Below are 17,490 nucleotides of genomic sequence, written 5' to 3'. Positions count from 1 at the left end.
ACATTATGTCGCGAGAAATAACAAGACTTCGTTTATGGATTAATGTTCCTTGGATCACTGTTAACGTTCAACGCGCCGTCATCGTAATCATCGTCATCATTGAAACTTCAAAAGCAATTTTTCTGTTCGAAAACAAAAATTATTCGATAAAAATGTGTTCACTGTGTTTCGATTGGAGAATAGAATATAGTGAACACATTTTCCTAAAAAAAATTTCTTGATTTTGAACGAAAAAACTGCTTTTGAAAATTCTGAAATCAATGACGGATCCTGCGCCCTTAAAACTGCTTCAGCAACTAACTTTCCCTAACTTTTAAGATTTCGCTTACTGTGATCGATCTTATTTCATTACATATATTTTCAATTTTAAATGATTTTACATACAGTTATTTCGGTTGTTCCAGCAAATATCTCTTTTTTCGCTTTCTTTATCATATACAATTCGGTTTATGGTGAATATATCTTAAAGCGGTAATTTTTTATGAATAGTTTGTATGAAGCACTTCCAGAACTTTCAATTTTGCACATTTTTGCTGAAGGCACCAAAGAGCTATCTCGAATATTTTTCATGTTATGGACAATTTTCGGTTAAAAAACATATTATTTTCAAAATTTTGTCAATCGTTTCAAACAAAAACGTCCTCACAGTTTTTTCACCATAAACAGAGCAAAAGATAATCTTTATAATGCTGACAAAAGATTGAAAATCCGTTAACGCCTTTCGGAGATATCGGCATTAGAAAACAACATTTTTTTCGAATAAATTCATGATAACTCTGTAACCATAAGATATAGAACAAAAGTTTCTTCGGCAAAAAGTTGCGCAATCAAAAGTTCTAAAAGTGCTCGGAACAAAGTTTTTGCGAGAAATTATCGTATAAAAAGTTATCAAGAAAAACACGATTTTACAGTACCACCCTAACTTTTTTGTTAAAAAAAAATCATAACTCGCGAACCATAGGAGATAGAAATTTAGGTTCTTCGGCAAAGTTGCTCCAAATCGGTTGTTTTAAAACATTGTAGAACATTGTGTAGTCCTAAATGGGTCAGCAAAAAAGTTTATGTGCTGATCTAGTAAACCATGTGGGCCACCCTAATTTTATATCTCTGAAAAAAATGTCTGAAAAATATGGAGAAACTTTGCCGAAGACACCATATATCTAAAATTGACGGTTTAGGTGCAATCATTTTTGTCTACCTAGATATGGCTTTGGGACCAATGTGCATTGAACTTATATCTCACTCGATATCGATGTATGACTGTATTCAGTGCTTGAATTCCTCTGGTTTAATATTGGTTGGTGTTTGAATCTTGGAGAATGTTTATTGTACTTTATAATTTATGTTTTAATGAAAATGGAAAAAATAAATGGGAGTCAAAAACAAATTACGTTATATCGAGGTGAAAGTTACGTTATATCGAGTTACGTTATAAAGAGGTATTACTGTATATTCGGTAATGCAATAAAAATTTTCAAAAATATTAGTTTAGCTCATGGAAACATCAGATGATTCAAAGCGAGCGTAAAATGTTTATAACATAATAAACTTAACTTATGATGGCTACTGTGCCCATTTGATTTAACCAACAAGCCAAAAATTTTCATGTTGCCTAAATTCAACCGTACCAAAATCGAGCGATTGTTTTTATTAACCTTCCTTAGTCCCTAACAAAAAGTTACAAATTGTGACTTAGGGTCGTTTTCGACCCGAAAATTCAAACAGCTCGCAAAAATCAGTGTGTTGACCGAATTTAGTTCTGTTGGGCTTAAATAAAGGGCACACATGTCTAGTTTCAGAAACCCTCCCGGAGATCCGGATTTGATCACTGTGGCCACCGGGAACCTGCTACATATGAAAAAAGTCCCTTTAGAGACCCTTACTTTGACGACCTGTAGTTTCGTAACTAAACAAGTAATCTGAACCGTCCTCATATTGTTGAACAGGTATTCACGTGGACTGTGAATAGAGATTCTCAAATCACTTAGTTATTCATACCCGGTTCCGGAAACCCGGAACATCCGAAAAGTATGTTTACATCGCAGTTCTGTATATGTAATTCACATCGGCACTATTCGGTTGATTGATATTTTGGCATTATTTTTTTCTGTAATAAGGGACCAATTACCGGCGCACATTCCTTGAAAAATTCGGTCCAGTATGGTCCCTGCGGAACCGGTTCCTGGAGTCCCGGGAGGTGGCCAATCTGGACAATTCGATGAAATTACTCAGATTTGAACCCCAAAACCACATTAATTGTGTCCAATTCTTTATGATTTTTTATGTTTGGATGAATTTTGCCAAAATAATGAATGGATGGTTATTCTGGTCCTTTTGGAGCACCGGAATGGCCACCGGGAAACCCGTAATATGGGACCACAAAATTTTAGCGCCAAAAGTAGGCATGCGACGGCTCAATCTTCATGATTTTGCATCCATGTGACTCTGCTAGTTCAATTATTGATGAATGACCACTTTGGTTTTTCTGGCCCACCAAAATTACCCAGGAATGGCCACCGAAAATACCCGTATTGTGAGACATTTCAGTTTTTGTACCAAAACTAGGCATGCGACGGCTCAATCTTCATGATTTTGAATACCTGTGACACTTCTAGTTCAATTTTAGATGAATGATCACTTTGGTTCTTCTGGTCCACCGAAATAACCAAGGAATGACTACCGGAAATACCCGTATTGTGGGATATTTCAGTTTTTGTACCAAAACTAGGCATGCGACGACTCAATCTGCATGATTTTGGGTACCTGTGACTCTGCTAGTACGATTATTGATGAATGACCACTTTGGTTCTTCTGACTCACCGAAATAGCCCAGGAATGACCAATCATAAAAATCATAAAATCATAAAGAATTGGACACAATTAATTTGGTTTTGGGGTTCAAATCTGAGTAATTTCATCGAATTGTCCAGATTGGCCACCTCTCGGGAGTCCAGGAACCAGTTCCGCTGGGACCGTACTGGACCGAATTTTTCAGGGAATGTGGTAATTGGTCCCTTATTACAGAAAAAAAAATATGCCAAAATATCAATCAACCGAATAGTGCCGATGTGAATTACATATACAGAACTGCGATGTAAACATACTTTTCGGATGTTCCGGGTTTCCGGAACCGGGTATGAATAACTAAGTGATTTGAGAATCTCTATTCACAGTCCACGTGAATACCTGTTCAACAATATGAGGACGGTTCAGATTACTTGTTTAGTTACGAAATTACAGGTCGTCAAAGTAAGGGTCTCTAAAGGGACTTTTTTCATATGTAGCAGGTTCCCGGTGGCCACAGTGGTCAAATCCGGATCTCCGGGAGGGTTTCTGAAACTAGACATGTGTGCCCTTCATTTAAGCCCAACAGAACTAAATTCGGTCTACACACTGATTTTTGCGAGCTGTTTGAATTTTCGGGTCGAAAACGACCCTAAGTCACAATTTGTAACTTTTTCTATGGATGCTCCTCTAGGGGTCATTCAAAACTTTTGTTTCCGCAGAAACAAAATTTCCCACAAAAAAATAATTGTCAGAAAGTTTCAAATTGCTAGGTTATTGCAATCAAAAGTTACATTGATTTGAATTTTGAAATGGGTCGAAAAAGACCCAAGGTCCTTACTAAGGTTAAAGCATTTTTCATCGTTATAATGACCACGAATTCAATTTACCTATTTTGAACATGATTAGCCTCAAAGAGGCCCACAGAAACATTGGTATTAAAAAGATTGGTGACCCATGATCAATTCTTTGTAGAGTAAGGTGGGGCAAAAGTTTGACCTTAGTGGTATAATCAAAGTTTCCAGAAAAACAATAGCAGTTGAAACAAAACAAAAACCATACAGTGAACCTTCAACATATTGGCTATAATTTTGCTGAACAAACTTGTGTCAAAACATTTACCCATTTTTAGTTATAACAGTTTCAAAATTGATTGCCTTATTCGAACTTTTGCCCCACCGATGGGGCAAGAGTTCGAATCTAGTGTGGGGCAAAAGTTCGCTGGCTAAAACACAAAATATCGATACTTTTATGACAGGCATACTTAATACCAGCCGTAAACTTAAGTTTGCCGAAAAGCACACATTAAATTTTCATCAAAAAATTGCCCAAAACAGGGGTAATAGTAATATACTCAAAAATAGCAGTTTTTCGCAAAACTAAGTGGAAATGTTAAATTTTTGTGAATTTTTTCGCACGATCAGGCTAATTTAGCTAAATTAGAAGATAATGTGTGGATTTCAGGCAATTTGCAATTTTTTCCGTGAATTCATCCATGGGTCGAACTTTTGCCCCGCTGATTCGAACTTTTGCCCCACTATGGGTCAAAATTAGTTTCCAAGCATTTATGCAAAAACTAATACACCTCAAAGCATCCTTCTGATAGGCCTAGAAACGCCCTTACATAAAATATTGAAAAAGATTTTATCTTCATTTGGTTCCATGCAACGAACGTTTGACCGAAAATTACAATATTCACGTCGAAAAACAACAAATTGCCATAACTTTTCCAAATCACAATAAATTTCCATGATATTTGGAGTGAAAGTCTCTTACTTGAATAGAATTCGAACCACCATGACATTTATAAGTTTTGTTTTGAATTGAGCTAGAAATCTTAAAAAGAAACTCTTGCCCCACTCGAACTTTTGCCCCACTTCACTCTATATGTATTTCCGTGTTGCCAAAATCGAACCGAGGCAAAAACGAACCGTACCAACATTGAACGGGCATTATATTACTATAAATCATTATACTTGATGTTTAAAACATTTTATATTTAAGAATTCCTGTCGCTAGATTGTAAAAATTGATTTTTCTGAGTGCTGTAAAAAGTCTTATAATTCTGCATAATAATGAATAAACTATTATGGCCCGTTTGTTTATTGCGTGTTTCATCATAATATTCACGATAAAAATAGTCACGCACATATTTTACGGGCCTTCCTTAGCCGAGTGGTTAGAGTCTACTGCTACAATGTAAAGTCATGCTGAAGGTGTCTGGGTTGGATTCACGGTCGGTCCAGGATCTTTTCCTAAAGGATATTTCCTTGACTACCCTGGGCATAGAGTATCCTCGTACCTGCCACACGATATACGAATGCGAAAATGGCAACTTTGGCAAAGAAAGCTCTAAGTTAATAACTGTGGAAGTGCTCATTGAACACTAAGCTGAGAAGCAGGTTCTGTTCCAGTGAGGATGTAATGCAAACAAAAAGAAGAAGAACATATTTTACAATGACGAAAATCAGAAAAGTGTTTTGTAATTTTTCGGGACATTTCCATATCAGCATATACATAAATTTACTGCATGATAATTCCGATTCCGACAGTGCTTAGATTGTTTTTCTCTTGAGAATGAAAAAAGCTGCTGTCAAAGATTCCCGAGCACAATAGGGTCGATGTACCAATAGCCGCATTCCCAAGTAATCAATTAGAACGCTAATTCGCCCTCCGTGCCAATATAGTACTATTATACAGCTGACATACTCTATATTAGCCGTATAATAGCCCTATAAGGCCAAAAAGGCGAATTAGCGGGCTAGTGGTTACTTGGGTTGTTAAGAACAAATATTCGTATAAAATCGAAAAATAACGCTAACGTAGTGCTACTATAGGAACAATAGGTTTACTATAGGTGCAAGGGAGCTCAAATTTTAAACATAACCAATTATTTCCATCATTTTTTGAACACAATCAAGCTGAGTATCAATGGTACTTAGATAAATAGCTCCTGACTTCCATGTCAAAAAATATTTTGAAAAGATTTATAGCAAAACGGTCGTAAAAAGCCACTAGTGCGACTATAGGGGACTGTCCACTAAGGGAACACTGACCCTAGTTATTTATGCAATAAGTTGCAAGATGATGTTTTATGCAGCACGAGTTATACATTTATCAAACGAGGCTCGCTGAATAGTTTCGTAATGAAAAAGTGTTGCGTAATATTCATTACGCAAGTCACTATTACCGCACTGCAGTGGCGCAATCACCCCCCTTGGTTGGGGTTCAAACCCTCCCCAGAGCAGCTTTTTTTTTCTAAAAATTATAAAATATGTTTTTGAAATTCAGCACTAAAATCCACAAACACCGGAGCAGTAAGTTGTTTTACCAATTATTTAGTTCTTAGTTGAGGAATTTTAGTTTGAAGACCTTCAAAGAATTTGAAATAACGTAATTTGCTCGCTTTTTCTGATAAATAAGCTACAGGGTTTTCAACAGAATTTTGTCAAACAAACATGTAGATATGTATGCATATGAAGACCGTTTGAAAAGATCGCTTGGTTCAAGATACAATATTTTGAAAAATATTTCAGTTGGATCAGCATTTAGCCGAATTTTATGACCTCCAGAGAACAGATGAATTTCTGGAAAATCAATTTTAAATAATAACAAATAACAATTCTTGGAGAGAATTTGGTTCCGTGACTATGCTGAAAAATCACAAATTTTCATCAACAATCAGCAAATGCTTCGAATTTTGCAATGCTCATTTGCCTTCAACAAACTGCTAATGAAAATCACAATGCTTTTTACTGTTACTTGCACTGAAAGATCATTCTGTTCGTTGAGAAACTTGAAAACGTATGTAAGGAACAGAACAGACGAAGATTGGTTGAACGTTATCATGTAGGTGCGTGCATCCAAATGTAGCTTGGATAAACTTTCGAATCATCGACGAAAAAAGTAAATTTGAACGATATCAGATTCCGTTTAACCATTCATATTTAAAAGCAGAATCTAATGCAATGTTAGTAACGAATGTTACTAATGTGTTTTACCAGGCATAATAGATTTCCTTTGAGTAGCGTTGTAAATTAATATAAAAAAATATGGATAGGGTTGACGAGAAAAGCTTAAGTTTGCATATGTTGTTGCGTTTTTCTTTAATGTTAATCAAACAATTTTTTTTTCACTCGAAATTTTTCATACCCGTTTCACTTTTTCAAAAACACATTATCTTCAAGTTCACAAAACCCCTCTAGAGCCAAATCCTGGTTACGCTACTGCCGCACTGCATAATTCAGTGTAGGAAAGTAGGCCGTTTCATGACAGATTGGCGTCATAAATACAGCCTATTACGATGAAAAATTGCAAAAAAAAATGTTTTTGCTATTACGAAAAATACCGCATTACCTAAATTATTTTTAAAGCTCAAACAAACATTTCAAGAGAATCCACATGCATGGACATACATCCAGGGTTGAAAATACTCAATCTACCCTTGCCTATATTGACACTTCCTGGGTAGAATCTTCGTTGATTTTTATTTGTTTTTATCCTCACCTTGACAACACAACAAAGATTGGCAAAGCGCTTGCCACGAGATTGTCAGTTTTCTTTTAGCCTGCTGATACCCAAACGCTTTGTGATAACCGGAAACAAAAAATGATATTCATTCTAATTAGCTTGACTTTTTAAAATTCCGCTTCGAGAAGATGTAATTTTTGCACGAAGGACACTAAAGACGCGTCAATATAATCGATTCCGTGCATCGGATCGTTCATTACCCGTATAGCAGAATATTGTTTAATTAATATGAGCCTCATTGATAATCAATTTTATAAAACTGACACTCTTCAGCTTCTGGTAATCAAAAACACCAACGACATACGGGCATCGTTGTTTGTTTTCTTCATCTACTTATGTGCCATCTTCATTGGTACACTCATATTGGTGGTGTTGCGGTTACTTTGATGGCATAAATGTCAGCGAATTGAGTATAGTGAGCATGCTTTTTTACGTCCCTGCATACATACATCCATGCGTATCAATTCGAAATTTTTCAATCGTAGGCTGTGATACAGTAGTACTTTTCTCGTTCTTATCGGTATCAGATCTATATTCCTTGTTGGAGAGCAGAACAGGTAAGACAGTAGCTGACTGTGCTGCCTCCCCTAAGAATGTTGGATGGATTCTATACCATTACCCGGAATACCATTACCCGGAATGCAATTTACCGGAATACCATTTACCGGAATGTACTATTACCCGGAAAACCCATTTACCGGAATGTACCATTTACCGGAATGCACCATTACCCGGAAAGCCAAATCTTCCATTTTCGACGGCCTTTTTCAGTACACTTGTATACAATATTTATTCTCTTTCATTGATGCTCAGCACGACTTATGTAAAGCTTCCATAAACACTCTTTCAAAAGATATCTTCAAACAGCTATGGACCAAATATGTTTTTCTTCTTGCCGGCGTAACGACGACTCAACTATTGGTTGAATTGATCACCGTGAACTTTTATTTGATATTATATATTGGCTTTTCTAGGTGACAACAGACAAAAACAGCATAGGTATTTTGCGTTACGCGTTTCGGCTTACTTCACTTCAGCCCTCATCAGACGCAACATGCTGAACGCAACCTTACAGCTTGGTCTGTCACAACTATACTAGTATACTTGTATAGTATAGTTGTGACAGACCAAGCTGTAAGGTTGCGTTCAGTATGTTGCGTCTAATGAGGGCTAAAGTGAAGTAAGCCGAAACGCGTAACGCAAAATATGCTGTTTTTGTCTGTTGTCATCGAGAAAAGCCAATATATAATATCAAAAAGACTTAACTGAGAAAAAGCTATTCTAGTAGCATTTCTACAGTTAATAGCTGAGAGCCTATATCAATCGACCACTTTTGCATTCGTTCATAGTTTGATAAGTATGTAAGTACTCTAGCTCTGAAACGTCGTCCAACTTGCCAACACGAAATAATTTTGAACCGGTGGTATTCAATTCTACCAACCTCAGCTTGACCTTTCTGAATAGCTTCACTTTGCCGTAACGAATATTACGATACCAAAATTTAATTGCACATGTCATTTATTTGCGAATTAATTAGAATAGAATCGCCTGATAGGGTACAGAGCTTCTTGGACACTTTGGCATGGCAGGTTTCTCTCAGCCGAATTATCTGAAATTTTGCAAAAAGAGGCACTATAGTACGACGTACATTGTGTCCAAATATGAACTAAGTAGCTTTCGAAAAAAAAACACTGCCGAAGTGAATCAAAAGAATAGGATCCGACTCTCTATAGATCGAAAAACTATGTCTTCAAATTTAGACTATAAAACTAAACATTACAGAATTATTTTTGTTATATATTTCTGATATCAAATATCAACGAGGTCAATGTAAATCGAAAAAACGCCTATCAATCAAGGTAGGGTGCATTGGAGAAAATGGAACATCCCAGCCTTTGAAAATGTTTGGATTTATGACAGTTTTCTTATTCCCTTCAGTTAAAACAGTTTAGAATCCGTTTTAAATATTGTATCATAAAATAAAAAAACACTAATCTTGCGAGGGAAGTGACATACAAAAACCGCTGCGAAATTGCGTTGCTGTGGATTAGACACGCTTATCAAACTGTGCATGCAGCGCAGGTGCATGCCGCTGTCGCCATAAAAAAATCGCCTTGATTTATGGGAGCCTTCATAGTTTGAGGAAATCTAAAAAAACAAGACGAAATTAAGAGTGCCTTGGTGACCTAGAGTAGGGACACTATACGCCATAGTGTCGTCCATCTCTGGATTCCGGAATATTGAACCTCAATAGATCTTTTCCTTTGAATTTCCTTGATTTTGCTATTTTTCTACGAGTGTCATAACTCTGAATCCAGGATAATATACTAGAAAGAATAGTAAGCAATCGTTAAAGGAAGATATTTGCTCATTTTAGACTAACACATTTTGCCAAATATGCTGAGATCGGTGGAACTCGAAAGAACCGCCAACCAAATAAAGAAGGGTGAATATCAGATGACTCGAAATGGGTCATTCTAGAAAAATAGATATACGTAGGATTTCCATTCGGTTGATTGACGTTTACAGAAACGACATTCGGTGAATTGAAACTCAGCGAAAAGTAGCTCAACCAATCGTGTTAAAAATTCTAACCATTGCTTGAATTAACATTTGGACACTTGGAGAACCGACGGTCGAATGTCAAAAGTAGAGTTACATAGTTGTAGCCAAATTTAGTCAGTTCAGTCAAGACAAGCTTCAAATATAAGTTGAAAGAACAGCTTATTTTTAAAAGAAGGGTGAATCATCTATGAAATGCAAATATATGAAGATGGTGCATATTGACATGATCAAGTACGAAGATATCTTAGACTCTTCTTCGATGCTTACGTATTTTGAAGGAAGAACATCCCATGTCCATTATCGTTGGTGATCATTTTAAATATTTCAAGTCAAAATACTGACCTGAAGGACCGTAAAACGGTTAAAAGGACGTTAATGAAAAAGACGAGAAATAGAAAAATAATTTTCCGGTAAATGGTTCATTCCGGTAAATTGTTTTCCGGTTAATGGCCTTCCGGTAAATTGCATTCCGGGTAATGGTTTTCCGGGTAATGTCGGAGAACCTGTTGGATGATCTGATCAGTAATGTAAAAATTTGACATTTTGCGTGACGTTCGTTGCGTTATCATAGTCAGCAGTCAATTTATTTTCATGCATTCGTCCGCTACCGTCAGCTCTCACACACAGCACGAGCGGTAGAATCGATAAGCACAAAAAACTGTGAATTGGATGTCATCGTGTCACATTTGGCGGCAATGAATGAACCACGAACTCGCTCAACTCTATGGCGAACCCAGTATCCTGAAGATGGTTAAAGTTGGAAGGATACGCTAGGCAGGGTATGTTGCGTGAATGCCGAACAACAGCCCTGTGAAGATGGTATTCGCCACGAATCCGGTCGGAACAAGAAGGCGTGGGGCTCAACGAGTTAGATGGATTGAGCAGGTGCACCAGGACCTGCAGAGCGTGGGCCGCAGCCGAAGATGGAGAGAAGCGGCCATGAACCGAGTGAATTACGGGCAAATATTGTTGGCAAGGTTTTATAAAGCTAAAAACGAAATAAACAAATAATAATCCTGGGCCGACCGGGAATTGAACCCAGACACCTTCAGCATGGGTTTGCTTTGTAGCCACGGACTCTGACCACTCGGCTAAAGAAGACCCTACGCCCCTATCTATACGTGATACGTCAAGTATAGATTGGGAATTCTTTACTGATGGCTCAAAACTTGGAACAAAGGCGGGAGCAGGAATCTCGGCCCTGTGGTACAAATCTCAGTGGAAATGAGTCACTACCCAACGATGTTCCAAACGAAGATTTTCACAAAAAGCAAATGTACAAATGTTTGTTTGGAAAGGAAATATAAATATGCAAATATTTGTATTTTTAAAGACAGTCAAACGACACTAAAAGCATTGAGTCAGTGGCGCAATCAAGGGGGGGTTTTGGGGGTCAATAGGCGAAAAGTAAAGCATCGCTATCAATTTTATATATATGCTTTCAAATATAACTATAAGTGAAGAAACAGTTTTGAATGAACTTCCGAATAAACCACAATGGATGAAGATTTCAATAATTATTACAAATATTTTAATTTCATATGAACTTTTTAACCATTCATTTCTAAACAGACTTTTTGGACGGGGTTGGTGGTCTGATGGCTACCGGTTCTGCTTCATAAGCAGAAGGTCATGGGTTCAATCCCAGGCCCGTCCCTTTCCTCGTACTTTGTAGTTGTATATCTCTCACTTGCTTCTATCTTCCATTCTAAATATATCACACTCAAACTATTCGTTCATAGCAAACGCTAGAACCAGAGACGGACAAGAAACCGTTTCCCTAACGCTTCCTACTTCCACGCGCACGCCTTTCTTACGCCTGATACATAGGCAGTCTGCTAACCACAAAAGCAAACCTCTCTGCCATGCCTTTCCCCCAATCCATACAGTCCCGCATGAACTGACGTGGATGCAGTGGAATATACGGTCTACGTGGGAGTCAGTTCAATGCATCATCAATTCCTCCCCCTTCCCCTCATTGGTCTGCATTCTGACGTGGCAGGTGCCATTGTTGCCTAAAAATAGAAGATCACCAGCACTTATACATTGAGGATGCCTGTTAGTCCCAAGCAGTCATTCGGTTGGTTCCTTGTGTAAGTGCAGCTGATCTGGCGATACTGGAGTGCATCCACGGGCGGCCAATCAAGCTCAAGCTCAAGCTCATTTCTAAACAGACTTTTTTTCAATTTATGGTGTAAGTTTATACAAAAAGGTATGCCTGAAGTGACTTCCTGAGCCGAATGGTTAGAGTCTGCGGCTACAAAGCAAAGTTATGCTGAAGGTGTCTGGGTTCAAACTCCCGGTCAGTCCAGGATCTTTTCGTAATAGAAAATTTCGTGACTTTCCCTGGGCATAGAGTATCATCGTACCTGTCACACGATTTGATCAGTTGATAACTACGGAAGTGCTCTTAGAACACTAAGCTGAGAAGCAGCCTCTGTCCCAGTGAGGACGTACTACCAAGAAGAAGAAGAAAAAGAAGAATAAGAAGAAGAAGTATGCCTGAAGCGGCCAAGAAGAACTAAAACTTTTGTTTCGCCATTTGTTAATGTTTGTCTCGAAACATATTTAAATGTTCCACTTTAACTTCCGCTTTGTCTGCCAAAACCACTCCTAGAGCCGAATCCTGGTTGCGCTACTGCATTGAGTAGTTATAAATACTCTTCAAAACTTGTCTGGGAATGCATTCCTTTACTGCGAGAGGTGTGCCAAGAAAACTACGTAAATTTATGCTGCGTTCCGTGACATTGTGGCATTGATCGCAATGAAAGAACAGACGAGTTGACAAATCAAGGTGCAAACTTACAGTTACAGTCTCCAGGCTGTGAGCCGTTCTGTATCATAAAAATGGAATTAAATCTTGGAAAGAACAAAGGATGGTGGCAACCAAAAAGTGTGATCAACCTTTTAGATGCGAATAGTAAACTGGGGTATACCACAAAATATCAACTCAATGGACACAGCGGTTCTACGCCCTAACAAACAAACGAAATAGCCGTTCATAGCAATCCCTAGAGCCAGAGACGGACAAAGAAACCGTTTCTCTATGCTTCCATTCTTTTGTCATTATGGCATGCTTTTCCTTACGCCTGATACATAGGCAGTCTGTCAACCAAAAGCAAGCCTCTTTGTCATAAATTTACCTTACCCCTAAACCTTTCCGCATGAACTGGCGTAGATGAAGGGGTATATCCGATCTAGTGTGGGCCAGTTTAAATGCAACATAAATTCCTTCCTCTACTTTCCACTTATACACTGAGATAATTAATTTTCACTACGATTCGATCTTCAATTTAACATTTGAAAAAAAAAACTTCTAAGCTTAGTATTCTATGAGAAAGCACTTCAATAGTTATTATTTGGTAGCTCCTATGAAAATGTGGGATGCAGTTTTTACGTCTTTTCGTACTCCCTTTTAAAGCTTTGAATTGATCGGTATGCAATATTCCCTCAATTTCAACCCGCTCACCCATTCGCATCAATGCACTTCCATTGTTCCAATGTCAAAGAGTTATCACCAACAGTGGCGTCTGATGCGAAAACAGGCGAAATGGAAAGCAATTGTTTGAAAACTACGGAAGAATCTGCATTTGACATCGATACTTTCACATTCATTTCAAGTCGTTGGTGTATTCAGTCGGTTGGGTTGACTTGCTAAATTTATCCCTCACAAAACTGCCTCGCTCTCGCTTGGCTTTCAAGTGGATGGCGGTCTCCCGATGATGCGATGCTAGGAGAGCTTGCCAGCGAGATTTGAATAGGGTTCGAAAGCTTCCTGGGACTTTGCACCGCACAGTGAATCAAAGTCCCATCCTCCCCATTTTCAAGACACAAAAGGCACTGCTGCTGCTGCTTTTGGCGTTCCTTTTCTTCTTCGACGTTGTCGGGAGAATAAGAGGATCACGCGCGATCAGTGCCGGATTTTGGTTGCCGGGGGTCCCAAATACAAAATGAACTAGAAGAACTAACTGTAGATAATAAATTTGTGATAGCATTTCCCAAAAATACATAAAATCTTACACCTTGTAGATTTTGACATATTATTGATTATTGCATCATCAACCAATTACGGATTTGTAGCTTTGCGATAGAAACAATCTCCTGATAAGTAAATCAAAACCGAATCTAGTACTTCGATACCACTACACAGCAAAAAATGTTTTAAGAAGCAAGTTGAATGATGACATCATCCATCAACGTGAGTATAGAATGAATTGTTTTCATGTTTGTTTTCCGAATTCCTACTGAAAAATGAGAGGCCCACACGCAAAGGGGTGTAAGTGACATTTTGGTCAGTTTTGAGTCAGTTAAAGTACTAAAACATCAGAGTTCAATTTTTTTTTAGATTTCAGTTCCTCGGGGGCCCCGGGGCAAATGCATTCCTCCATCAAATCCGCGCCTGCACGCGATTCACTCGACGGTGAACAATAAATAGATATTCACAGCCATAGCCATAGGTAAATCCTGAATGGGAAACTCTGCAGAAGTTGAAACAAATATAATAGTGCATCTCGGGCTCTAGAAGGAGCAATCGACGGGGCGCGGCTGACTGACGACTGGAAAGTAGGTTTTAAACTCACGAAAGCGCTCACGAGCACGGGGTGGTAGATGATGGTTACGACAATAATGCAATGTGCCTTCTTGGTGTTCTGGGAAGGACTGAGAGTGGTACGACAAAAAAGTCCTGGAAGGCTTTGGCCTTCTAAGGGGACTTCTTTTTGTTTATGAGTTGGTTCATAAAATTTATTGTTCGAGAAATTAAAATTGAATTGGTAGAAACCGTATCATTGCATAGACTGACTATACCTACTTGTCAAATGTTGCAACTCCGAGATTGCTCTTAACTGGTAAGAATAGCACTTCGATCCAAATGAATAATAGTGGAGACTTTCCGGTTATTCTCGAGTTGCACATTTTTGCAGATCTCATATTATTGATCACTAACGGCGTAAGTCAAATGCTTACAGTCAGTTCGGATGGGGAAGGAATGTTAGTGAGTAATGATTGTTGCTTCTAGCCTCTCATAATCCCTACATGTATTTCCAAAATCACCACACAAAGGGTGTTTATTAAAATTATATAAAAACATTCACTTGAGTTATTTTTTTTTGAGCCGAGCTTGGTTCATCCACGGACACAACCGAAACCGAATTCAACTTACCTTTGGCATTCCTCCAGCTCGGATGTCACTGACTTGGCACAGTTCGATTACGTCACCTTCCTGTAAAGAAGAAGCAAAACATAAATTGAGATTATTAGTGTGTAATTCAACTTGAACCACCGTCTAATAGGACTGGAAGCGAGTCTTTTGTTTAAATCTTCCACGAAACAAATTGTAGGTCAGGCTAAATAGCCCATCAATTACTTTGGCAGCCATGTTGACATTGCAGCTCGCATTGTCGCAGTTAAAAAACTCAGTGCTCATAGTTTATATTTTTTGCGTTGCGTTGCGTGGTAACGGAGTATTTCGTAGAATTCATACTGAAAACTGTCATGTTAGTTGCTTTACCACTCTTGTTCCAATTGCTCATGGAGAACTATTTTGGATGGAATAGCTATCCAATCGGAAGTCAGGAATGAAAAGACATGACAATGTCCATTGCCGGCCACGCCCATCCGTTACGAGGAAAGGAAAGGAAAATGATGATATGACACCTACTTGAAGAGAGGCCAGCGACGCACCGACGCCCTCATAGATGTCAAGGATTTGGATGAAGGGAAGGGTGATGGTTTAGGGTTCACTATAAGCGAGTGATGCGACTGGGTTGAAATTTAGTGTAGGTGTAGTTAAGTATACTTTTTGTAATTGGGTGTAAGTGTGAATGTAATGGTTTCATCATTGTTGGGAGTGACGCAGCTAAGAAAGTTAATGTCACTCCATGCGCGTTCGTCTTCCAGGGATGGGACACAGGTATTTCCACCTAGCTAAAAAGCTTTGGTTTGAGCGCCATTACTCGCTCTCTGAAACGAGAAAATAAATTGGCCTGACCCCATGATACAGAAAAAGCCTAGATTGCATTTATATATGTAGTCTAATCGGAACAAACTCACCAAATACATTCATATGTCTAAACGCCGAGTAGAAAACCATTTTCTCAAAAAACATCAACGATTCTATAGGGAATTTGAATCGACATCCTCTGAATGGTTTCGTTGTAAATAGAACTTAACGGCATGGAAATATATGATTAATCTTCTTAATTTGTCAGAATCACATTTTTCTCAAACGAAACAAAAACTATCCGGGTGGCGCCACAAGCCATCTTCAAAATCTTCCCTCAAAAAATACACTTTGATTACAGCACAATCACCCAATTCTATTGCAGCTATTTAGCGTTGCACAAAGCACTACAACCCGGATAACATTGCACCTGCCAATATCGGCGGAATCGCGACCAACGGGAACACACACAAAAAATGTTCAGGTGGCATAGCACCATCAGCCGAATCTATTTTTCACTATCCGAAAACGCGGAGCAGAGGTAAACGTGACAGAAAATTCAAAACTCAGCCGCCCGCGCGCATGGCTTGCTGCGATCTCTCAGTGCTCATAGTTTATATTTTCCCGGAAAAGTATCACTATATGCGCTGACATGCAGAAAGTATGGTGATACTTTTTCAGATGTGTTAGTGCAAAACCGACTGATTTTCATTAATTTGAAATTGTGATAATCAATCAACAATCATCAACGACGCGTACAAATTTAAGGCGCGTCCACGTTTGAATCCTTGGATAAGATATTTAGCAAATATTTTGTGCACAATGAAGTTAAGGCGAAGTAGGCCGTCATTGAAATTTGTACGTGTCGTTGATGATTATTACTAATTCATCTCACGATTTCGAATCAAAAAAAAATCAGTTGGTTTTGCACTCACACAGCTGAAAATGTATCAGCATACTTTATGCATGTTAGCGCGTAGCGGACTTTGGGGCAAGTGTGCCATAGAGGCAAGTGTGCCACCCCTGCTTTTTATAAAAACTACAATATATATTTTCTCTTTGAGCTCAACAATATGTTCCTCTATAATTCATAATACAATGATCAAAATATGATGAAAATTGCTCTATTTTTCACGTATTTACATCAACTTGTGCAAATGCAACCAAATTTGAGTGGATTTTTATAAGATTTCGTTGTTTCTAAATACCATGGTGAAGGGTAAATTATTAACTGATTTTTATAACGTACTGTACAACGTGAAACTATTCAATTGTGTAACTTATTGTTGCATTTGAACGAAAAAAGTATTTAGTTTTACACACGAAATCCAATTTGGTTGAAATGTATACTTATTGGGGCAAGAATGCCACCTATTTAGTGAACAAAAATTATTGGGGTGAAATGTATAAAAATGTAAACATCATCAATAAAATCATAATAATAAACCAAAATGAGGCACCAGTAGTAGTTTCTGAAGTATAGTAGAGGAATAACTGACATGTTTGCCCCCCAAAGTGATTTTTTCTCAAAATATTCAATAATAACATGTTTTTCGGCTTATTAAGTACCGTTTTACATATCTATATCACTATTTTACCGTTATTTAATGCTTATCTTGTTTGATATTATACATATTCGCCGTAATGTAAGGGTAAAACATATATTGTAT

The 17,490-nt window shown here is 38.0% G+C and overlaps 1 protein-coding gene across 3 annotated transcripts in view; it reads right to left on the bottom strand.

Moving 5' to 3' along the window:
* LOC5571895 (1-phosphatidylinositol 4,5-bisphosphate phosphodiesterase) overlaps positions 1-17,490 on the bottom strand; it is a 365,353-nt gene that overhangs the window by 114,185 nt on the left and 233,678 nt on the right. For all 3 annotated transcript variants that reach the window (XR_002501399.1, XM_001653754.2, XM_021850418.1), the window contains exon 3: positions 15,041-15,100. Coding sequence is in view for 2 of the 3 variants with exons in the window: in XM_001653754.2 (XP_001653804.1) it covers positions 15,041-15,100 (60 nt within the window). In the remaining variant the exon portion in view is untranslated. The remainder of the gene's footprint in view (positions 1-15,040; positions 15,101-17,490) is intronic.

This window comes from Aedes aegypti, chromosome 3, assembly GCF_002204515.2.
Source record: "Aedes aegypti strain LVP_AGWG chromosome 3, AaegL5.0 Primary Assembly, whole genome shotgun sequence".
In the NCBI taxonomy this organism is placed as follows: Eukaryota; Metazoa; Arthropoda; class Insecta; order Diptera; family Culicidae; genus Aedes; species Aedes aegypti.
This window is presented reverse-complemented; position numbering and strand designations above follow the sequence as displayed.